This window comes from Oncorhynchus clarkii, chromosome 2 (genome assembly GCF_045791955.1).
Source record: "Oncorhynchus clarkii lewisi isolate Uvic-CL-2024 chromosome 2, UVic_Ocla_1.0, whole genome shotgun sequence".
Classification (NCBI taxonomy): Eukaryota; Metazoa; Chordata; class Actinopteri; order Salmoniformes; family Salmonidae; genus Oncorhynchus; species Oncorhynchus clarkii.
In genome coordinates, this window is record NC_092148.1 from 77,917,418 (window position 1) to 77,941,993 (window position 24,576).

Below are 24,576 nucleotides of genomic sequence, written 5' to 3' on the forward strand. Positions count from 1 at the left end.
GAACCATTGCGACCGACAGCATCAGGAAATGCTGTGAAACCTAGCCTGACAATCTGCTCGCTCTCCCCAGACTGTCTTTGTGTGTGTGTGTGAATTTGGACAAATGTTCTGCCAGTACCGAGGCTGTGCAACACTAACTTCTCACTGCCTGCAAGTTGCAACTATATCGTTCCATCCGTCATTCTATTTTCCTGTTCTATTGGTTTTGATTTCCCATCTATATTCTACTGCAACCTATATGCAGTTTCCCGTCTTTGGTTTTATTATGCTCTCACTGTGAGCTCTGGGGCCATGCCGTTATCAGATCCATCACTTAGACTCCACCAGAGAGACAAACCCCAGAGAACAGATCTGGGCTCGAGGCCAACTCTGAACTCTTCCATACAGAACACCACCCTGTCAGAGAGACGGTCTTTCAGAGAGAAAAGGAACATCTAATGTTATTATAAAAAACAGATCAAAGACCTTTCATACAGAACATCAAACCTGACATCCCAGTATCAAAATGGAGGATCATTCCTAAGCAGTGGTAGACTCTCTAAATCACACAATTGGAGTAAAATCCTGTATCACCATTGCTGAACTGATAAGCCACAGTCTAGGAGTTTAATTAACAGGAAAAGCACACCCAACTACAACAGTGATGACATCTATGCTACTGTAAGTCCTTCACACTAAATAGTTTAACAGTCCTTATGCAGATGTTTGCCTGCCGTAAAGCCTACCTAGTAGAAGTTATTCCTAAGAGGTAGCTGTGTGACTATGGGAGACTATCTCCAGGTAGGAGGAGCTGTGTGACTGCCTGTGGGTGATAGGTAGTAATGCCTCCTGGCCCCAGTGAGAGCTGAGAGATGTGAGGGGCATATAGATCTCTGTGGGAGAGAGTGCCCACTCAGGAATGGCACTGAAAGTAGATATATGACCCCGTCTTGGGCAAGTGGAGAAATCAGTGCCCACACACACACACACACACAGGCTACACAAATCAATGGCATACTCTCCTCCACATGCCGTTATACAGCAGGTCAGGCCTTGGGGAACAGATGTGGTGGCAGGCTGGCAGATGACCATGGGCACTGGGGTGTAGAGGGCCAGGCATCCCCCAGGTGACAGCCCCAGAACAGCGAGGCACGGAGCGGGCAGGCCTCAGCTGGGTCCCTCTACCCTGGCTTTACAAAGGGCCCAAGCATTAGCCAGCTCCACCCTGTTGCCCTGTTCCAGAGTTCATTACAGATTGAGATCACATGGGTGGTGTAGCGCATGATTCCCCTTGTACACCTCAGACATACACATCCATAGTAGGCTGTGGAGCATACATGGAGGAAAAATCGATACCTTCAGAATCCTGACACTTTTAAAGTTCAATATTGATCAGTATGACTGTGTCCCGGGGCCTGCTTTATTAATGTGAAGGCTTTCAATGGAAGTCTCCACAGTTGATGGATGAGTGCTTTCATTGTAGAAAAACGTGTATAGGGAGCTGTTGGGCTCTCCTGGTGGGGTTCCAGACTATGGGCCTCAGCCCCCTACAGTGTGGCCATGGTGAAAGCCAGACAGGGAGGCAGAGTACCACTGACAGGGGGAGAGATGCTTTTTTATACAGGCAGAGAGCAAAGTGTGAAAATATGACATTTTATTCAGACACCTAACTCGCTGTACTCTGTGTTTGTGTGAAAGGGAGAGAGAAAGAGAATAGATATATAGAAAAGGCAAGTGTGCGAGAGGTTCTTCAGGTCCTGCTGAACTTGGGTTCCTGAGTGGCGCTGCAGTCTAAGGCACTGCATCTCAGTGCTAGATGTGTCTCTACAGACATCCTGGTTCAAATCCAGGCTGTATCACAACCGGCTGTGATTGGGAGTCCTATAGGGCAGTGCACAATTGGCCCAGTGTCGTCCAGGTTTGGCCGGTGTAGGCCATCATTGTAAATAAGAATTTGTTCTTAACTGACTTGCCTGGTTAAATAAAATTGTACATTACCTGAAGAACACAGCTCTGACAGGAAAGGACAGACTGTTATATTATTTGTTTCTACAACTCTACTGAAGAAGACTTTAAATCAAATTTTATTTGTCATGCTTTGTAAACAACAGGTGTAGACTACCAGTGAAATGCTTGCTTATGGATCCTTTTCCAACAATGCAGAGTTAAAGGTAAAGATACTAAATTAAATTGTAATAGTGACACAAGGAACCAATACAGTGAATAACGAATAATAATGAGTAAAAATAACATGGCTATATACAGGAAGTACTTGTAATGTCGATGTGCAATGGTACTAGGTAATTGAGGTAATGATGTATACTCAACAAAACTAAACGCAACATGCAACAATTTCAAAGATTTTACTGAGTTACAGTTCATTTGTAAGGAAATTAATCTATGGATTTCACATGACTGGGAATACAGATATGCATCTGTTGGTCACATACAGTGCGTTCTTGTCCTAGTCCTCTTCAATGGCTGTGCGACATGGGGCCGTCCATTTTCATGCTGAAACTTGAGGTGATGGCGGCAGATGAATGGCACGACAAGCCTCCAGGATCTTGTCACGGTATCTCTGTGCGTTCAAATTGCCATTGATTAAAATGCAATTGTGTTCGTTGTCCTGTCCGTAGCTTATGCCTGTCCATTCCATAACCCCACCGCCACCATGTGGCACTCTGCTTACAATGTTGACATCAGCAAACCGCTCAACAACATGCCAACAGGCGGCTTATGGTAGAGAAATGAACATGACATTTTCTGACACTAGCTCTGGTGGTTATTTCTGCAGTCAGCATGCCAATTGCACGCTCCCTCAACTTGAAACATCTGTTGCATTGTGTTGTGTGACAACTGCATATTTTAGAGTGGCCTTTTGTCCTCAGCACAAGGTGCACCTGTGTAATGATCATGCTATTTAATCAGCTTCTTGAAATATCACACCTGTCAGGTGGATGGATTATCTTGGCAAAGGAGAAATGCTCACTAACAGGGATGTAAACAAATTTGTGCACAAAATGTGAGAGAAATAAGCTTTTTGTGCTGATGGAACATTTCTGGGATCTTTTATTTCAGCTCATGAAACATGGGACCAACACTTTACATGTTGTTCAGTGTACATATAGGTAGGGGTAAAGTGACTAGGCAACAGGATAGATAATAGACAGTAGCAGCAACGTGTCAAAGGGTTAGTGTGTGTAACTGAGTCAGGTTTGTAGGCCTCCTTGCTCGCACACGCTTTTTCAGTTCGGCCCACAAAATTTCTATGGGATTGAGGTCAGTGCTTTGTGATGGCCACTCCAATACCTTGACTTTGTTGTCCTTAAGCCATTTTGCCACAACTTTGTATGCTTGGGGTCATTGTCCATTTGGAAGACCCATTTGTGACCAAGATTTAACTTCCTGACTGATGTCATGAGATGTTGCTTCAATATATCTACATAATTTTCCTTCCTCATGATGCCATCTATTTTGTGAAGTGCACCAGTCCCTTCTGCAGCAAAACACTCCACAACATGATTTTTCCACCCCCGTGCTTCTCGGTTGTAATGGTGTTCTTCGGCTTGCAAGCCTCCCCCTTTTTCCTCCAAACATAACGATGGTCATTATGGCCAAACAGTTCTATTTTTGTTTCATCAGACCAGAGGACTTTTCTCCAAAAAGTACGATCTTTGTCCCCATGTGCAGTTGCAAACCGTAGTCTTCTCCCTTGCTGAGCGGCCTTTCAGGTTATGTCGATATAGGACTCGTTTTGCTGTGGATATAGATCCTTTTGTACCTGTTTCCTCTAGTATCTTCACAAGGTATTTTGCTGCTGTTCTGGGATTGATTTGCACTTTTCGCACCAAAGTACATTAATCTCTAGGAGACAGAATGCGTCTCCTTCCTGAGTGGTATGACGGCTGCGTGGTCCCATGGTGTTTATACTTGCGTACTATTGTTTGTACAGAGGAACGAGGTGTTGGCTGATTTCTTTTGATTTTCCCATGATGTCAAGCAAAGAGGCACTGAGTTTGAAGGTAGGCCTTGTGATACAGTGAATTATAAGTGAAATAATCTGTCTGTAAACAATTGTTGGAAAAATTACTTGTGTCATGCACAAAGTAGATGTCCTAACCAACTTGCCAAAACTATAGTTTGTTAACAAGAAATTTGTGGAGTGGTTGAAAAACAAGTTTTAATGACTCCAACCTATGTGTTCTTCCGACTTCAACTGTACATCTCGCTGATTTTGCTATCTATCATCAAGACCGGACTGCAGACTGGTAAGACGAAGGGAGGAGGGGTGTGTCTATTTAACAACAGCTGGTGTGCGATCAATAATATGAAGGAAGTCTCAAGTTTTTGCTGACCTTTGTTAGAATACCCCGTTGTAAGCTGCAGACCATACTTACCACAGACTCATCTCTTCAGTGGGTCATATGATTGAGTGTAGTCTGGCCCAGGAGTGGGAAGGTGAACGGAAAGGCTCTGGAGCAACGAACCGCCCTTGCTGTCTCTGCCTGGCCGGTTCCCCTCTTTCCACTGGGATTCTCTGCCTCTAACCCTATTACAGGGGCTGAGTCACTGGCTTACTGGGGCTCTCTCATGCCGTCCCTGGAGGGGGTGCGTCACCTGAGTGGGTTGATTCACTGATGTGGTCATCCTGTCTGGGTTGGCGCCCCCCCCCCCTTGGGTTGTGCCGTGGAGGAGGTCTTTGTGGGCTATACTCAGCCTTGTCTCAGGATGGTAAGTTGGTGGTTGAAGATATCCCTCTAGTGGTGTGGGGGCTGTGCTTTGGCAAAGTGGGTGTGGTTATATCCTTCCTGTTTGGCCCTGTCCGGGGGTGTCCTCGGATGGGGCCACAGTGTCTCCTGACCCCTCCTGTCTCAGCCTCCAGTATTTATGCTGCAGTAGTTTATGTGTCGGGGGGGCTAGGGTCAGTTTGTTATATCTGGAGTACTTCTCCTGTCCTATTCGGTGTCCTGTGTGAATCTAAGTGTGCGTTCTCTAATTCTCTCCTTCTCTCTTTCTTTCTCTCTCTCGGAGGACCTGAGCCCTAGGACCATGCCCCAGGACTACCTGACATGATGACTCCTTGCTGTCCCCAGTCCACCTGACTGTGCTGCTGCTCCAGTTTCAACTGTTCTGCCTTATTATTATTTGACCATGCTGGTCATTTATGAACATTTGAACATATTGGCCATGTTCTGTTATAATCTCCACCCGGCACAGCCAGAAGAGGACTGGCCACCCCACATAGCCTGGTTCCTCTCTAGGTTTCTTCCTAGGTTTTGGCATTTCTAGGGAGTTTTTCCTAGCCACCGTGCTTCTACACCTGCATTGCTTGCTGTTTGGGGTTTTAGGCTGGGTTTCTGTACAGCACTTTGAGATATCAGCTGTTGTACGAAGGGCTATATAAATACATTTGATTTGATTTGATTACCAAGGGAGTTTTCATCTATAGTTTTCGTAGCTGTCTATTTACCATCACAAACCGTTTCTTCAAGTCCTGGACTTCCGGTGCCAACTACTTTCTCAGAACTCATCTGTTGGACGGAGTTAGAGAGCAGCATATTCCACCATTGTTGATTTGATTTGTCATCCACACATCTGACGCACAATAGTGCCATTCTGAAGTATTTTTCAGTTAATTAGTTTTCTTTGGTGATCAGTGATATCGGTGTCAAAATGTTTGAAGTGATGTTTGTTTTGTTTTTTCCCCAGATTGAATGTTCCAGTATATCGGAATACTCTGAGAAAATCATCAAGTCTAACCACCTGGACAGTGGTAAGAGCTGAAGGTCTTTCTTATTCACTGTGCCTATTTACTTTTCTCCTCTGAGATGCAGTACAACAAAGATGTGACCGTGACTGTCATTGTCTAAAAGGGGAGGATTCACCAAGATCGTGGGAAGTTGTCCATCTGTGTGTGAGAGGAAATATGGCTAATTTAAAACATAATGCGAAAGTAACTATATTCTCACTTCTCTGTAGAAAACAAGTGAGTTTACTTCTTGGGGATCAATTTCACAATTTGTACAGTGATATTTAATAGGGGATTAACCACATATTCATGCAAAATGTTTACTCAGCTAACAGCCAAGTTGCGATTTAAGCTCTAACAAAATAATAGCATAGACAAAAAGTAGCATCTGCAAAATCAATCTTTCCAAAGCCCTGCCTGTTAAATATGGATGGAGTAATTGTGTGGACCAGCTCATTTGCAACTTCCAGTGTGTTTAGGGAAGCTTTTGGAAAGCCAATGACAGAGTGGTAACTGGTACCAAGCCTGGGAGCGTTCATTTTCATGCTGACAAAGACTTCTGTTCTCTGAGAAACTGTATTCAATAACTCCAGGTAGGAGAAGAAACGTGATTGTCGCCAACTCATCTCAGCCGGAGTGAGATTCCACTTATTTTCTTTAGCCTCCAGGTGAGCTGATTTATATGAGAACATTATGGACTGGCTGTGTGGCTCTGTATAGGGATAGCCACCACTTAGAAAACATACAGTGCATTCGGAAAGTATTCAGACCCCTTGCATTTTCCACATTTTATTATGTTACAGCCTTATTCTAAAATGTATTAAATTAAAGATTGTCCTCGTCAGTCTACACACAACACCCCATAATGACAAAGCTAAAACAGTTATTTTTTATAAAAATAACAGAAACCTTATTTACAAAAGTATTCAGACCTATTGCTATGAGACTCGAAATTGAGCTCCGTTGCATCCTGTTTCCATTGATCATCCTTCAGATGTTTCTACAACTTGATTGGAGTCCACCTGTGGTAAATTCAATTGATTGAACATGATTTGGAAAGGTACGCACCCGTCTATATAAGGTCCCACAGTTGATGGTGCATGTCAGAGCAAAAACCAAGCCTTGAGGTCGAAGGAATTGTCCGTAGAGCTCTGAGACAGGATTTTGTTGAGGCACATATCTGGGGAAGGGTACAAAAAATGTATGCAACAAGAACACAGTGGCCTCCATCATTCTTAAATGGAAGAAGTTTGGAACCACCAAGACTCTTCCTAGAGCTGGCCGCCTGGCCAAACTGAGCAATTGGGGGAGAAGGGTCTTGGTCAGGGAGGTGAACACTCTTACAGAGCTCCAGAGTTCTTCTGTGGAGATAGGAGAACTTTCCAGAAGGACAACCATCTCTGCAGCACTCGACCACTCAGGCTTTTATTGTTGTGTGGCCAGATGGAAACCACTCTTCAGTAAAGGCACAGCACACTTGGGATTTGCTAAAAGGCACCTAAAGGACTCTCAGACCATGAGAAACAAGATTCTCTGGTCTGATGAAACCAAGATTGAACTCTTTGGCCTGAATGCCAAGTGAGATGTCTGGAGGAAACCTGGCATCGTCCCTACGGTGAAGCATGGTGGTGGCAGCATCTTGGTGTCGGGATGTTTTTCAGTGGCAGGGACTAGTCGGGATTGAGGGAACCGTGACGTGAACTGAGCAATGAAAACCTGTCAGGACCAAAGAATCACCTTCCAACAGGACAACAACTCTAAGCAAACAGCCACAAGAACGCAGGAGTGGCTTCGGGACGGTCTCTGAATGTCCTTGAATGGCCCAGCAAGAGCCTGGACTTGAACCTGATCAAACATCTCTGGAGAGACCTGAAAATAGCTGTGCAGCGACGCTCCCCATCCAACCTGACAGAGCTTGAGAGGATCTGCAAAGAAGAATGGGAGAAACTCCCCAAATACAGGTCTGCCAAGCTTGTAGCGTCATACCCAAGAAGACTCAAAGCTTTAATCGCTGCCAAAGATGCTTCAACAAGGTACGGAGTTAAGGGTCTGATTACTTATGTAAATGCCATATTTAAGTTTTTTATATTCATATATTAAAAACCTATTTTATATTTATAAAAACCTGTTTCTGCTTTGCCATTATGGGCTATAGTTTGAAACCCCCCCTGATTTAATCCATATTAGAATAAGGCTGCAACGTAACAAAATGTGAGGGGTCTGAATACTTTCCGAATGCACTGTATGTGTAGACAAAGCGCATACTGACTGGAAAAGGACTTTACATTTGTTCAACTTTAATCTCAAGAAGAGATACGTTTTTGTGGCTACAACAGTACTTTGAGCCCACTATTCAGTCATCATTAAAGGGTAAATCTGATTTGATCTGAATGTCAGAAACAACATGTTGTGTAAAGTGAATAGAAATGTGTGCTGTAGCCAAGGTCACCTAATTTTCCATGATGCACTCTACTCCTTGAAAAAGAAAGGAGAGCCGCACACTCTAGGAGCTCAGATGCAATAATTTAATAACCAATCATCTGTCGAATGTTGGTTATTAAATTATTGCATCTGAGCTCCTAGAGTGTGCGGTTCTCCTTTACATTTTCAAGTGTACTACACCGCTAGCCAGCACCTCGCCTAAATAGGTGTGCGTTTCTTTCGCCTCCAAATTACACTGTACTCCTTGTCATTATTGCGTTACCCAAAAGCACTTCAGCCTAGCTTGAACAGAAGGGGAATCAGTCGCTCAAGTGAGGAACTTGATTATCCAAAAACGTTTTCCTTAGCCTAGGACACTTCAACAGGTGACTCTCCCAGAAAAAACGAAAGGATCTTTGTTTTTATTCATGGGACCAAACAGACAGGCTTGCGTTTCAGCATAAGACGCCTTCAGCAGAGCCTGAAACTCATTGGTTTGATCAGAGCTAACATATTTGTCTTTGTGTCATTTGTAAGTGCACTTACTCTACAGATGATCTAGGGTAAACGTGAAGATAGCCAGATGGAGATTTTGTTGTTTGTCAACTGGTGCGATACATTCGGAGCAACACGGGTTTGTCGCTGTGTAAAGGGGAGTCACACAAGGCACAGGGCCTTTTGCAGGGGGTGGATTTAGTGATTTGTCAAACAAATCAGTTCAAAAAGTAGGTTACCTTTGAACATTTATCCAAAATAACAGTGCACTGTGCACCTCCTCCAACTTTCCTTCAATTCACAAGTGGCTGAAACATCTCATTGGAGAAAGCATCCGAGCGAGTGAAACGGCCCTCTCTGTCTTACTATATGTAGCCTGTGTATCTGATGCTGTCTGGCCCAAAAAATAGTAGGAGGACATCTTTTGGTCCAGACAGCATCAGATACATGGGCTACACAAACATGTCCTCTGCCTCGAAGACAATGGCAGTATTTTACTAAAGAAATGTGTAAGCTCGAGTCACTGTGCACCTCGCTGCTGGTTCTCTCTTTGTAGTCCGTAATAGCCGGTGTAGTAGGATTCAATCCTAGTCCTGTATTGACACTTTGCCTGTTTGATGGTTCGTCTGAGGGCATAGCAGGATTTCTTATAAGCGTCCGGATTAGTGTCCCGCTCCTTGATAGCGGCAGCTCTAGCCTTTAGCTCGGTGCGGATGTTGCCCGTAATCAATGGCTTCTGTTTGGGATATGTAAGTACAGTCACTGTGGGGACAACGTCGTCGATGCACTTATTGATGAAGCCGGTGACTGAGGTGGTGTACTCCTCAATGCCATTGGATGAATCCCAGAACGCATTCCAGTCTGTGCTAGCAAAACAGTCCTGTAGCTTAGCATTTGATTCATTGGACCATTGAGCAAGTCACTGGTACTTCCTGCTTTAGTTTTTGTTTATAAGCAGGAATCAGGAGGATATAATTATGATCAGATATACCAAATGGAGGGAGAGGGAGAGCTTTGTATCTGTGTGTGGAGTAAAGGTGGTCTAGAGTTTTTTTTTTTTTTTTTTTTTTTTTTTTTTTTCTTCCTCTGGTTGCACATGAGGTAAAAATGGATTTAGGTTTGCCTGCATTTAAGTCCCCGGCCACTAGGAGCGCAGCTTCTAGATGTACATTTTCTTGTTTGCTTATGGCCTTATCTAGCTCGTTGAGTGCGGTTTTAGTGCCAGAATCGTTTTTTTGTGGTAAATAGACGGCTATGAATAATATAGATGAGAACTCTCTTGGTAGATAGAATCCCTCATGATACGCTGTAGATCACACTATCTCAGGCGAGCAATACCTCGAGACTTCTTTAATATTAGACATTGCGCACCAGCAGTTATTGACAAATAGACACACACCCTGTCCCTCATCTTACCAGATGTAGCTACCCTGTCCCTCATCTTACCAAACATAGCTACCCTGTCCTGTCGATGAACATATTTGCACACTCTTGGGGCGGCAGGGTAGCCTAGTGGTTAGAGCGTTGGACTAGTAACCGGAAGGTTGCGAGTTCAAACCCCCGAGCTGACAAGGTACAAATCTGTCGTTCTGCCCCTGAACAGGCAGTTAACCCACTGTTCCCAGGCCGTCATTGAAAATAAGAATTTGTTCTTAACTGACTTGCCTGGTTAAATAAAGGTAAAAAAAAATAAAATTTGCACACTCTTGGCATTCTCTCAACCAGCTTCACCTGGAATGCTTTTCCAACAGTCTTGATGGAGTTCCCAAATATGCTGAGCACATGTTGGCTGCTTTTCCTTCATTCTGCGGTCCGACTCATCCCAAACCATCTCAATTTGATTGAGGTCAGGTGATTGTGGAGGCCAGGTCATCTGATGCAACACTCCATCACTCACCTTGGTAAAATAGCCCTTACACATCCTGGAGGTGTGTTGGGTCATTGTCCTGTTGAAAAACAAATGATAGTTTCATTAAGCCCAAACCAGATGGGATGGCGTATCACTGCAAAATGCTGTGGTAGCCATGCTGGTTAAGTGTGCCTTGAATTCTAAATAAATCACAGACAGTGTCACCAGCAAAGCATCCCCACACCATAACTTCCTACTTCATGCTTTACGGTGGGAAATACACATGCAGAGATCATCCGTTCACCCACACAGCATCTCACAAAGACGGCGGATGGAACCAAAAATCTACATTTGGACTCATCAGACCAAAGGACAAATTTCCACTGGTCTAATGTCCATTGCTCATGTTTCTTGGCCCAAGCAAGTCTCTTATTATGATTGGTGTCCTTTAGTAGTGGTTTCTTTGCAGCAATTTAACCATGAAGGCCTGATTCACACAGTCTCATCTGAGCAGTTGATGTTGATGTGCCTTTTACTTCAACTCTGTGAAGCATTTATTTGGGATGCAATTTCTGAGGCTGGTAACTCTAATGAACTTGTCCTCTCCAGCAGAGGTAACTCTGGGTCTTCCATTCCTGTTGTGGTCCTCATGAGAGCCAGTTTCATCATAGTGCTTGATGGTTTTTATGACTGCACTTGAAGAAACTTTCAAAGTTCTTGAAATGTTCCATATTGACTGACCTTCATGTCTTAAAGTAATGATGGACTGTCGTTTCTCTTTGCTTATTTGTGCTGTTCTTGCCATTAATATGGACTTGGTATTTACCAAATAGGGTTATCTTCTGTATACCCCCCTACCTTGTCACAACTCAACTGATTGGCTCAAACGCATTAAGAAGGAAAGAAATTACACAAATGTACTTTTAACAAGGCACACCTGTTAATTGAAATGCATTCCAGGTGACTACCTCGTGAAGCTGGTTGAGAGAATGCCAAGAGTGTGCAAAGCTGTCATTAATGCCACTGTGTTCTTGGGGACCTTCAATGCTGCAGCCATTTTTTGCTACCCTTCCCTAGATCTGTGCCTCGACACAATTCTTTGTCGGAGCTCTACAGACAATTCCTTCAACCCCATGGCTTGGTTTTTGCTCTGATATGCACTGTCAACTGTGGGACCTTATATAGATAGAGGTGTGCCTCCAAATCATGTCGAATCAATTGAATTTTCCACAGATGGACTCCAAGTTGCTGAAACATCTCAAGGATGATCAATGGAAATAGGATGCACCTGAGCTCAATTTCGAGTCTCATAGCAAAGGGTCTGAATACTTATGTAAATACCTTTTTTTTTTTTTTACATGTATTGTTTTAATAAATTTGCAAAAATGTCTAAAAAACAGTTTTTGCTTTGTCATAATGGGGTATTGTGTGTAGATTGCTGAGTTTTTATTTTTTTATTGAAGCCATTTTAGAATTAGGCTGTAACTGAAAAAGTTAAGTGTTCTCAATACTTTCTGAATGCACTTTATGTACGACAGAATTACACTATTACAGAAAAACACTTCTTCACAATTCTTGTCATGGTTCAAGGCTAGCATCATTTGCAGATTGTGTTATTAGAAGCAGAGCTTAAGTGATAATATTAAGTGGTAAGCAAATGTCATAGTTGAGTAAAAGAAAAGATACCTTAATAGAAAATGAAAGTCACCCAGTAAAATACTACTTGAGTAAAAGTCTAAAAGTATCAAAAGTAAATGTAATTGTTAAATATACTTATTTCAATTTCCTTATATTAAGCAAACCAGACGATTTTCTTGTTTATGGATAGCCAGGGGCACAGTCAAACACTCAGACATCATTTACAAATGAAGCATTTGCATTTAGTGAGTCTGCCAGATCAGACGCAGTAGAGATGACCAGGGATTTTCTCTTGATAAGTGTGTGAATTGGACCATTTTCCTGTACTGCTAAGCATTCAAAATGTAACGAGTACTTTTGGGTGTCAGGGAAAATGTATGGAGTAAAAAGTACATTATTTTTATTAGGAATGTAGTGAAGTAAAAGTAAAGTCTACTTAAGTAGTAGTACTTTAAAGTATTTTTTCTTAAGTTCTTTACTCCAATGCTCCCATGTTGTCTTCACAGATACAGTGGGGCAAAAAAGTATTTATTCAGCCACCAATTGTGCAAGTTCTCCCACTTAAAAAGATGAGAGGCCTGTAATTTTCATCATAGGTACACTTCAACTATGACAGACAAAATGAGGGAAAAAAATCCAGAAAATCACATTGTAGGATTTTTTATGAATTTATTTGCAAATTCTGGTTGAAAATAAGTATTTTCACAATTGGTGGCTGACTAAATACTTTTTTGCCCCACTGTACCTAATGTGATTTGCTCCATGTTAATGGTGTGTAATGATATGTTTTGCAGTTATCACCATCTTCAGGGGCAAGGTGGAGGAAGTGGAGCTGCCAGTAGAGAAGGTTGACATCATCATCTCAGAGTGGATGGGCTACTGTCTCTTCTACGAGTCTATGCTCAATACCGTAATCTTTGCAAGGGACAAGTGGCTGGTAGGTGTGTGTTTGAGGTGTGTGTGTGTGTGTGTGTGTGTGCACATGCACTGACCAGACATGCTAGCAGCATGACGAGTGCTCTAGCCTCACTGACTTACCCAGGGATAAAAAACATAACCTGGCCTGGTGTTTGCTTCTTCTCACATGCAGCACAGCTGAGAAATGAGATGTCCTTCTATGCAGGATTGATTGCAGGTACTTTTTTTCTCCCCAAATTTTAAACAGAAACCCGGCGGTCTGATGTTTCCAGACCGTGCTGCATTGTATGTGGTGGCCATCGAGGACAGGCAGTACAAGGACTTCAAAATCCACTGTGAGTGTGTATGTTTACTTGGCCCTGTGCCCCTGACTCGCTCTCTATTCCCGTGGTGGGTCTTACCTGGCTTATATTTCTGCTTTGCTAATCAACCGTGAATGTAGAACAACCACAGCAGCACACGCACCAAAGAGACACACTTAAACATACACAATATACTGTACGCAGACACACACACACATACGGCAGGCACACACACACACGGCAGGCACACACATTAGTGTTGGTCATACATTTGAACTTTTCAAAGGCATAAGTGATGATCGATACAATATTCAAGTCAACAAGCCTCTCCATCTCAGTGCTAGCCCACACAAAGCTCTCCTGGTGGATTTGGTGGAATTGTTCATCTCAGCACAGAGACCAGAGCCATGACAGTCAAACAGAGGACATGAAGCAGAACAATGCCTCATACCACCACACACACCCATTCCACATACCTACACACACATACGTACACCACCAATAGGGAATTCCAAACCAACACAATACTCTGAGACAGCGAGTTCCTTAGGCTTACAGAAACCCAGACCACATGACTGAGCGAGCACTGAGGAGAAGTCCAGCCAGTGCTGTTCCGCTTTCTCAGCCTTGTGCAGTGAGAGGTTTTAGTGAAAGCAGAGATAGGAGGTAGAGGACGAGTGGGGGACAGTGTCCATATTTGGCCCAGTCTGGTTCCAACAGACAGATGTCTTTTGGGAAAGGATGACATACCTGATCACTTAGTGTGCTAAAATAATGTTCTGCCATCATGAGAACAGGGTGGTATTCATTATGGCATATCATAGCAAAGCATTTTGAAACGGAAAAACGAAATTAGCATTTCTTATTGGATAAAGTCAGATAGTCACTCCCTGTTTCAATCTGTGTTCTTGCATGTTCTAGAATAATACCCAGGATTACTTCAGTTTTAGGGCCTGATAATGCACAGCTGAGGTGCGACTTGCTCATTATTCCCTCCTCCTCCTGTCACGCTTAAGTGTTTCCACTTCAAAGGGACACATAAAGATGTTTACACACTCTTTAAAAAAATATATTATAATTATTTATTTTTTATTAACCCATCCACCACGCCCCCTCTTCGGATTACACAAATATCTTATTTAGTTTTTTCATCTGTTATGCTACATATACATACATTTTACATATCACACTTTATATATACAGTTGATTTACACATTTGACATACATGGTACTTTTATATACAGCAATCACATACAATAATAACACATGACCAAACATAAGCTCTTAATCTCACCCCTCAGCAACTCTTAGCCCATCCCACCTATCACCCTAAACCACCCTCAAAATATACAGAGCTGAGGTTGTTGTATGCCCCATATATATAGCATTCTGTTGGTATAATAAACCACATGGAAAAATGTGAAGTGTTGAATCAAGAATTGTTTTTTTTGTATCAGTTCATATGCAATGGAATCGGTACATCGAACATCTCTGCCCATTTATTTTGCGCAGCTGTAAAAAAATAATAATAATAAAATCCTCAAATGAAACTGGTATATTTGTCCATGCCACTCCTTTTCAGCCAATTCGTATCTTTAATATATGGCAGACAAACAAGTTCTCATTTTTGCGGTAATGATGCAATCAGTTGGTTGTAAATTTGGATTGAGCAGACATTCCCATTTATTTTTGATAGCTGCACCATTTCTATTCATAGTATCATTAATAAATATAATAGAATTTAAACACTTTTTTCCCATAGTTTTTTTTATCAATCACTATATTTGAGTTTAACCATAATTGTTGTAATATTTGTTCTTTCTTTTCTGGAGGATAAAATTGAAATTGTAACCAGCTTTGTATGGCTTGTTTAAGAAAGGGTGACTTTTAACAAAGTTTAATTTTCAATTTTTCGGAAATGAGAAGTGGTAATAAAAGCTCATTCTTTGTTCCAACTTTTGCCTTAATAATTTACTGGAGAACCAGTTCAGGTTTTAGTATAACTTATGTATGAGTGAAGCTTTTAGTGATAGATTTAATGCTTTAATATTTAACAATTTTAGCCTCCCAAACTCATATTCATTATATAAATAGGCACGTTTAATTTTGTCTGGCTTAGCATTCCAAATAAAGTGAAATATTTTTGGCTAAAAACGAGTCGTCTGGAGTAGGCAACACCATCAGTAAGTAAACTGTGATAGGACCATGTGATTTTTTTCCATAAATAGACATGTACAGTGCATTTGGAAAGTATTCTGACCTGGTGACTTTTCCCACGTTTTGTTACATTACAGCCTTATTCTAAAATGGATTAAATAGTTATTTTCTCTCAATCTACACACAATACTCCATAATGACAAAGCAAAACAGGTTTATGTATTAAATATAAAAAACTGAAATTTCACATTTACATAAGTATTCAGACCCTCTGCTATGAGACTGAGACAGGATTATCTCGAGGCACCGATCTGGGGAAGGGTACCAAAACATTTCTGCAGCATTGAAGGTCCCCAAGAACATAGTGGCCTCCATCATTCTTAAATGGAAGAAGTTTGGAACCGCCAAGACTCTTGCTAGGGCTGGCTGCCCAGCCAAACTGAGCAAACGGGGGGAGAAGGGATTTGGCCAGGAAGGTGACCAAGAACCCGATGGTCACTCTGACAGAGCTCTAGAGTTCCTCTGTGGAGATGGTTGTCCTTCTGGAAGGTTCTCCCATCTCTGCAGCACTCCACCAATCAGGCCTTTATGGTAGAGTGGCCAGACGGAAGCCACTCCTCAGTAAAAGGCTGACTGCCTGCTTAGAATTTGCCAAAAGGCACATAAGGACCATGAGGAACAAGATTCTCTGGTCTGATGAAACCAAGATTGAACTCTTTGGCCTGAATGCCAAGCGTCACATCTGGAGGAAACCTGGCGCCATCCCTACGGTGAAGTATGGCGGTGGCAGCATCACGCTGTGGGAATGTTTTTAAGTGGCAAAGACTAGTCGGGATCGAGGGAAAGGTGAAAGGAGCAAAGTACAGAGCGATCCTCGTTGAAGACCTGCTCCAGAGCGCTCAGGACCTGACTGGGTTAAAGGTTCACCTTCCAACAGGACAAAGCCCCTAAGCACACAGCTAAGACACGGCTGGTGTGGCTTCGGGACAAGTCTCTGAATGTTCTTGAGTGACCCAGCCAGAGCTCGGACTTGAACCCGATTGAACACCCCTTGAGAGACCTGAAAATAGCTGTGCAGCGACGCTCCCCATCCAACCTGACAGAGCTCGAGAGGACCTGCAGAGAAAAATGGGAGAAACTCCCCAAATACAGGTGTGCCAAGCTTGTAGCGTCATACCCAAGAACACTCGGGGCTGTCATCACTGCCAAAGGTACTTCGACTATGCACTGAGTAAAGGGTCTGAATACTTACGGAAATGTGATATTTCAGTTTTTTAAATTTAATACATTTGCAAAAAAACTGTGCTTTGTCATTATGGGGTATTGTGTGTAGATTGAGGGAAAAAACTGTATTTAATTAATTTTAGAAGTCCAAAAAGGGGTCTGAATACTTTCCGAATGCACTGTACATACCTCTCCATGGTTGCAGCATCTTATCTGAGATATGAATACCAAGTATGTCTACTTCACCATCCACCAATTTTATTGGTAAACTACAATACATAATATGGTACACTTTTCATAATTCGGTTTTAATCGAGAGAGGCTAGAAAAGTGATCAAGATCTTCATTGAGACTGTGTAGGGATCCAGATTGCGGACTCAATAAAATACTTTATTCATTGCAATACATTAACATTTTTGTTTTTATCCCCTGGATTCTAACCCCTTGATGTTCTTGTTGGATCTAATTTTAATAGCTAACATTTCAATGCCCATAAATAGATATGGAGACAACAGACAGCCTTGTTTTGCTCCTCTTAACAGCTCAATACTTTCTGAGAAGTAACCGTTATTTACTATTTTACACCTGGCATTGCTGTACATATCATTTACTTATTGTATAAGATATTCACTGAAATTAAAGTAGTCCAGGCATTTATATATAAATATATATATATATATATAGACGTCTGTTTAGTTTTACAGCTCAATGTGTGGAACCTGAGCAGGACAGGACGAGTGTTTGTGTGAAAAAACACCCAGGTTACTTTTTTATTTTTACAACATTCTAGTTGTACTTTATCAAACACCTTTTCAAAATCTGCTCTGAAGACCAGGCCTGGTATCTTTGACGTTTCATAGTGTTCAATTGTTTCAAGTAATTGTCGTATATTGTCTCCAATATATCGTCCTTGTGAAAAACCAGTCTGATCAGGGTGAACAATATCTGGTAAAACCTTTTTTATTCTATGTGCTATGCATTTCGCCAGGATTTTCGCATCACAACAGTGTAAGAGGGCTCCATTTTATTTATTTTTTTCTTCATCTTAAACACTATCTTAAGTACTGTAGCCATGCTTAATACATTATGAGTTAGCCTGAGGAGAGATTAGGCAATCTCTCTGTTTACTGCGGTGCACTGCACTACAGTGATGGTTAGCCGACACTGCGTCTGAAGTGGCCCCCAATTCCCTATTTAGTCCACTACTTTTAACCAGGTATCTTGTGCCTTGGTCATCTACATAGGGAGTATGGTGCCATTTTGGACACACACTATGTATTCCTCCCTCTCTAAGACTGATTTATTTAATTGCCCTTCCACAAAGGTGTTCCATAATGCGCTGTGCATCCACAGGGTGGGAGAACGTGTATGGCTTTGACATGACCTGCATCCGTAACGTGGCCATGAAGGAGCCCCTGGTGGACATAGTTGACCCCAAACAGATGGTCACCAACTCCTTCCTGATCAAGGTCCGCTTTGTCTTCATTTCACGTGTGTGTGTGGATGTGTGTAGAACTATTGCATGTCTCTGCTGTATGTGTGTGTAGTTAATTTGTTTTTGTATTTGTGGAAAACCAGCAGTTCGAAAGCCCACTGTTGAATCACAAAGCATTGCGTCAGCGTTGTCTCTGCCCATAAAAACGACACCCTTTTAAACTGTTTGTCTTCTGTGCCCGTTTCATTGTACCCTACGATGTAACTGCAATGATGAGATAGATCTTTGTTTTTCTGTTTTATTATCTCGCTGCCATACTGTGTTCATCCGTGTCTCAAGAGGACCACAATCCCTTTATTGTGTTATCCTCCATGATTTTACTCAACTGCACCTATGGCTTTTTCAAATGTTGTGTGCTTGTTTTTTTAAATAGTTGAAATAATAAAGTAAACAAAAAACTCTAGGCTAATGCAGTGTAGGATTTACATAACCCGGTGTTACTGTTATTAGTATAACAGGCCACCAGACGATATCTTGATCTGTTCATTCGAATGGTGAACATAGCTGCCAAGCTTCAGGTTTTGGACTGCTGAGGTGTGTACTTCTCATCCACGTGCCTCAACGTAACATTGTAGCATTGTTGAAAACACACTGTAGGAATCAATACTTTTTAAACTGTTTAACCTAATTCAGAATCAGGAAAGAGACCATACGTTACAGTAAAGAGACTGTAAATCATCCACATATCACAATCTAGTGGCGTATGTCTTCAGCTGTAAATGGACAATATTTCACCCTAATGTGATCCTCCAATTCCAGCCTTCTGGCCATGCTTTCTGTGGCCTTCACTACTAGCTACAGATTGTGCCATGTTAATTCCCATGTCTAGACTGCTGATTGTCTGATTGTCTTGTTTACCTAGATTATTGATTGTCTTGTTTACCTAGATTATTGATTCTTGTTCACCTAGATTATTGATTGGATTGTTCACCTAGATTATTGATTGGATTGTTCACCTAGATTATTGATTGGATTGCCATTTCTAAGTGCATGTGTTTATGTTGTTTCTTTCTAAAGCCTTTTGTCTGTAAAAATAACAAGCAGGGAAATAATCTTTTGAAAAATCAGTGTTTTATCTTCCAGATTTTTATACTGGCACCTTCTTTGCACTCACGCCTGGCAAGATTAAACCTGACAACCCAGAAAATGACAAGCCACTGACAAGGTGTTGCATGTCTCTGAATGGATTATAGAATGAGTCCTGTAATTAATATTGTACACAGACAGTGCGCAAAGGAGCTTAGGATGTTAAAGGGATCAAACAAGTTCCTCGTGTTCAAAATGTTTCCTTTACTGTGAGTGAGAGGGCGCCGAAGAGGAATTGTCGTCCTGCACTATGAAATATGGCTTTAAGGAGTTTGTGGCGCATAGCCAAAGTAAACAGTTGTTACTCTTACGAAAGCTGGGAGTTGTTTGAGAAAGATAGCTGGGGACGTTGACTTGAATTATGCTGTTTTAACTGCTGATCGCCCGATACATAAAAATTGTATTTTTCCACTGCAAATGTGTCACTTTGGAAACAGAGCCAGTTGCCCCCCGCGGTGAATACATTATAGGGGACTGCATAACAACACATTATCTGAGCTCTAAACCATCTGTCTGCTTACCTAGCAGCAACAGATTCAGATGGGAGGACGCTCCTGATTTCTCTGTAATCAAACGCTAACGTGATTTGGGAACCGCTGGTGTGCTGACATTTGAGTGAAAGATGAAATGTGGGCCTCACCGGAGCAGAAAGCTGTGTTTCACAACCATATGCTCTCCTCTCCCACTGCAGAATCACGAGGCAGTAGATACCCTTTTAAAATATGGGATATGAATCATACTGTAGGAGGTCTATAAAGGAGCAGCATGTGAGCACAATAGAAGCCTAACAATAGTTATTGCCTTGGTTCTCCAGCCAAATGACCCCATCTTCTCCTCATTTATCCACCTTTAGTGGGGGTTTCTGGGCTGGTCCCTCTGGGGTGAGGTGGGGTTTGGTTTCAGCTCTGTGGCCCTTGAACCCAAAGGGAGAGGTTGGAGCAGAGTAGCAGAGAGCAGAGGCTTCAGCTCTGACAGACAGAACAAGAGGCTCAGGGATAATACAGGACACAATGCCCAGGGGCACCGCCACATAGATCATATGACTCACATATAAGACATGCACGTGGACCTGCTCCGTACAAGACTTGAAAGGCAACAGAGGAAGAGTTAGGCCTACATGTACATACACAATGGAGAAACCACTGTGCTGGCAGTGAATGGTGTGAATAGAACCCCAATCACTATGGAGTATGTATGTGATTAGCATTAACACTGCTAGCTGTAGATGTAACAGGGAAGTGTGGTTGTTGTCCCTCTTCAACAGGAGGTGGACATCTATACAGTGAAGACTGAGGACTTGTCCTTCACCTCAGCCTTCTGCCTTCAGATCCAGAGGAACGACTACATCCACGCCCTTGTCACCTACTTTAACATCGAGTTCACCAAGTGTCACAAGAAGACTGGCTTCTCCACCGGTACATTTTCAACTCTCTCTCTTCCTGTTCTCTGCCTCTCTTTCTCTGTTATTGATATTCACACAGGCTTACACAGGTGTAGCCTAATTGTAGATGTAAGATTGACATGTGATTAATAAGAGGAATGTGTAGGTCAGGGGTTGGCAACAGGCAATTGTTGGGGGACGACGACAATAAACTGGATGATAAGAAAGTTTGAGCAATAAAGGAAGGCTCATTAGCACTCTTTGTACCGTAGTACTAGCAGCTCTTCAGTTCACAGTGTCGTTATCAGAACAACTTCTGCAGACCTAGGATTTTATCCTTTTAATTGGCGGCAGCAGCAGATTACAGGCTAGGAGAGTCCTGCTGCTCCCTGATAGGTTAGCTAGAGTTCCTGCTCCCTGCCCACCATCCATCCTCCCTATGGGTTCCATTCCATCCCTCTAATGAGCTCTTTGATAAGCCAGAAAGGCCTAGACTACAACAGCAAACGCTGATACACTATATATATTTATATAAAAGTAAGTGGACACCCCTTCAAATTAGTGGATTTGGCTATTTCAGCCACACCTGTTGCTGACAGAGGTATACAATTGAGCACACAGCGATGCAATCTCCATAAACAAACATTGGCAGTAGAATGGCCTTACTGAAGATCTGTCTTTTTCAATGTGGCACCGTCATTGGATGCCACCTTTCCAACAAGTTGGTTCATCAAATTTTGGCCCCGCTAAAGCTGCCATAGTCAATTATTGTGAAGTGGAAGCATCTAGGAGCAACAATGGCTTAGCTGCGAAGTGGTGGCCACACAAGCTCACAGAACAGGACTGCCAAGTGTTAAAGTGCACAGCGCTCCCAAGCAACGTCAGCACTGGAAGCAACGTCAGCACAAGCACTGTTTGTTCGAAGCTTCATGAAATGGGTTTCCATGGCCAAGCAGCCGCACACAAGCCTAAGATCACCATGGGCAATGCCAAGCGTCGGCTGGATGGATGTAAAGCTCCCCGCTATTTGACTGTGGAGCAGGGGAAACTTGTTCTCTGGAGTGATGAGTCACGCTTCACCATCTGGCAGTCCGATGAACTAATCTGGGTTTGCCGGATGCCAGGAGAACGCTACCTGCCCCAATGCATAGTGCCAACTGTAAAGTTTGGTAGAGGAGGAATAATGGTCTGGTAATATCGATGCATCGCCTGTGTAAAAGAGTGCTTGCATGTGTTTGTTTGTATTACTCTTGTATAGCCAGCCAGCGCAGGGAGTTTTACAACCCTTCAAGTGTAAAAATGTGTTGTAACTCTCTATCTAGACCTTTATGGTGGTTCGGACTAGGCCCCTTAGTTCCAGTGAAGGGGAATCTTAATGCTACAGCATACAATTACATTCTAGATGATTCTGAGCTTCCAACTTTTTCTGAGCTTCCAACAGTTTGGGGAAGGCCCTTTCCTGTTCCAGCATGACAATGCCCCGTGCACAAAGCGAGGTCCATACAGAAATAGTTTGTCGAGATCGATGTGGAAGAACTTGACTGGCCTGCACAGAACCCTGACCTCAACCCCATCGAACACCTGGGATGAATTGGAATGCCGACTGCGAGCCAAGCCTAATCGCCCAACATCAGTGCCCAACCTCACTAATGCGCTTGTGGCTGAATGAAATCACAATGTTCCAACATCTAGTGGAAAGCCTTCCCAGAAGAGTGGAGGCTGTTATAGCAGTAAAGGCGGGACCAACTCCATATTAATGCCCGTGATTTTGGAATGAGATGTTTGACTAGCAGGTGTCCACATACTTTGGGTCATGTAGTGTATCAAGTCTAAAATTAGAAGAGGCCCCAGGTTGAGGCCCCAGTTGATTTGCATGTCCACAGAACGTAGAGCGATGAGCTGAGTTCATTTGGATCAGTCAGTGAGCGACCTCTAGTGGTGGTGTGATGTTATACATTTTGTGATGTGATACCGCATAATATCTTTATTTGTTTGCCTTCATTTGAATTTGTGACGCACATAGGAGACTTTGCACTGTGACTTTCTGTGGCGTACATTTTGCAGAGGCAGTGGCAAGATGACCATGTGTTGTCACTCTGCAAAGTGGACCATGTCTTAATTTTGACCTCCAATCATACAGCTCTTCCACCTCTTTGTATTGATTTGAGCCAGTCCATCAGACTAAATCACCTTAGCCAACGCTAAATCTTGCTACCCTCGCTGCACCCCTGATACGCATCTAAATGCACACATAGAGGCCTAAGTCCTCTAATGCCATTGATTTCCTATGTTCTCCTGGAGGACAGGTATATAGTGTATGGAGCACACAGAGACACTCAGACATGCTGAGTTGAGGTAGAAAAAGTTCAAGTTATCTGCTGCTGGACAATAACAACTCACCCATTGAATTAGCAAAACAAATCGAATCAAATGTTATGTCACATGCGCCGAATACAACCTTACCGTTAAATGCTTACTTACAAGCCCTTAACCAACAATGCAGTTCAATAAATAGAGTTAAGAAAATATGTACTAAATAAACGAAAGTTAAAAACAAATATGTATGCATGTGTTACAAGATATTTAAGATTACAATAACAAGGCTATATACAGGGGGTACCGGTACCAAGTCAATGTGCAGGGGTACAGGTTAGTCGAGGTCATTTGTAAAGTGACTACGCATAGATAATAAACAGCGAGTAGCAGCAGTGTAAAAACAAAGGGTGGAGGGGGTCAAAGTAAATAGTCTGGGTGCCCATTTGATTAGTTGTTCAGCAGTCTTTTGGTTTGGGGGTAGAAGCTGTTAAGGAGCCTTTTGGTTCTAGACTTGGTGCTCTGGTACCACTTGCCATGCAACAGCAGAGAGAACAGTCTATGACTTGGGTAGCTGTAGTCTTTGACAATTTTTTGGGCCTTCCTCTGACACCGCCTAGTATATAGGTCCTGGATGTCAGGAAGCTTTTCCCCAGTGATGTACTGGGCCGTACGCACTAGAATCTGGGGACCTTTCGAGGATCTGGGGAGGAAGAGTCTCCTGAGGAGGAAAAGCTGTTGTCATAACCTCTTCACAACTATAGATTTACCTATTCTGTTTGTTCCCACACAGCTTTCATACTCTGTGTGTGTGTGTGTGTGTTTATGCAGCAACCATGCTGATCAGAAACTCTGTTTTTTCCATGAGCCATCAAATAGCATACATTTTTAAAGGTGCAAAGATACCCAGGGACAGCCGGCTGAAATTTGATTAAAGGTGTATTGACCTTTGGCTTGGTCCAGCAATCGTTTAACAGCGCATTCACAAGGGAGCGCACACTTTTGTTTGGGGCGGTGATGTCGGCTATCATCAGTGTGCAGCTGGAGATAAGCTGCCACACACATATACACACACAATTCAGGTAGCGGAATGCATGATGAGTGGCGAGGTAATGGGAGGATAAAGATGAATAAAGACGAATGTCGGTGGGGAGGTCAGCCCAGTCAGTTCCTCTTATTTGTTTATTACACCAATTATATTTATATCCTCAACCAGCATTTTAGCATTACACATCTGTGGTGTTACTAAATAGCATGATGATTAGTGATCAGGGTTCAATTCCCTCAGGCTTTCAGACGTATCATGTCCCTGTTCAGAGAGCCTAGCTGTCCTGGAAATTCAGCAATACAAGTTGAAATGCATTTAAACAAATCCTGCAGTCCATTTTTGACACTAAGTGCATTCATTCTATTAACTGGGAAATGTACAAATAATGAATTTCAATTCCAAAGATTTTACTGAGTTACAGTTCATATAGGGGTCAAAACTTTGGCTCATGATTGTTTTGGTTTTAAGGGTAAATGGTCTGGGGGTCATGTCCACTCCAAGGGCCGAATTCTAAAATGAAC

At 42.6% G+C, this 24,576-nt stretch overlaps 1 protein-coding gene across 2 annotated transcripts in view; it reads left to right on the top strand.

Annotated features, from left to right (window-relative positions):
• Positions 1 to 24,576, top strand: part of LOC139382569 (protein arginine N-methyltransferase 8-B) — a 47,399-nt gene that overhangs the window by 10,631 nt on the left and 12,192 nt on the right. For both annotated transcript variants that reach the window (XM_071126689.1, XM_071126697.1), the window contains exons 4-8: positions 5,689 to 5,752; positions 12,926 to 13,068; positions 13,297 to 13,384; positions 18,086 to 18,201; positions 20,578 to 20,728. In XM_071126689.1, coding sequence (XP_070982790.1) covers positions 5,689 to 5,752; positions 12,926 to 13,068; positions 13,297 to 13,384; positions 18,086 to 18,201; positions 20,578 to 20,728 — 562 coding nt within the window. The remainder of the gene's footprint in view (positions 1 to 5,688; positions 5,753 to 12,925; positions 13,069 to 13,296; positions 13,385 to 18,085; positions 18,202 to 20,577; positions 20,729 to 24,576) is intronic.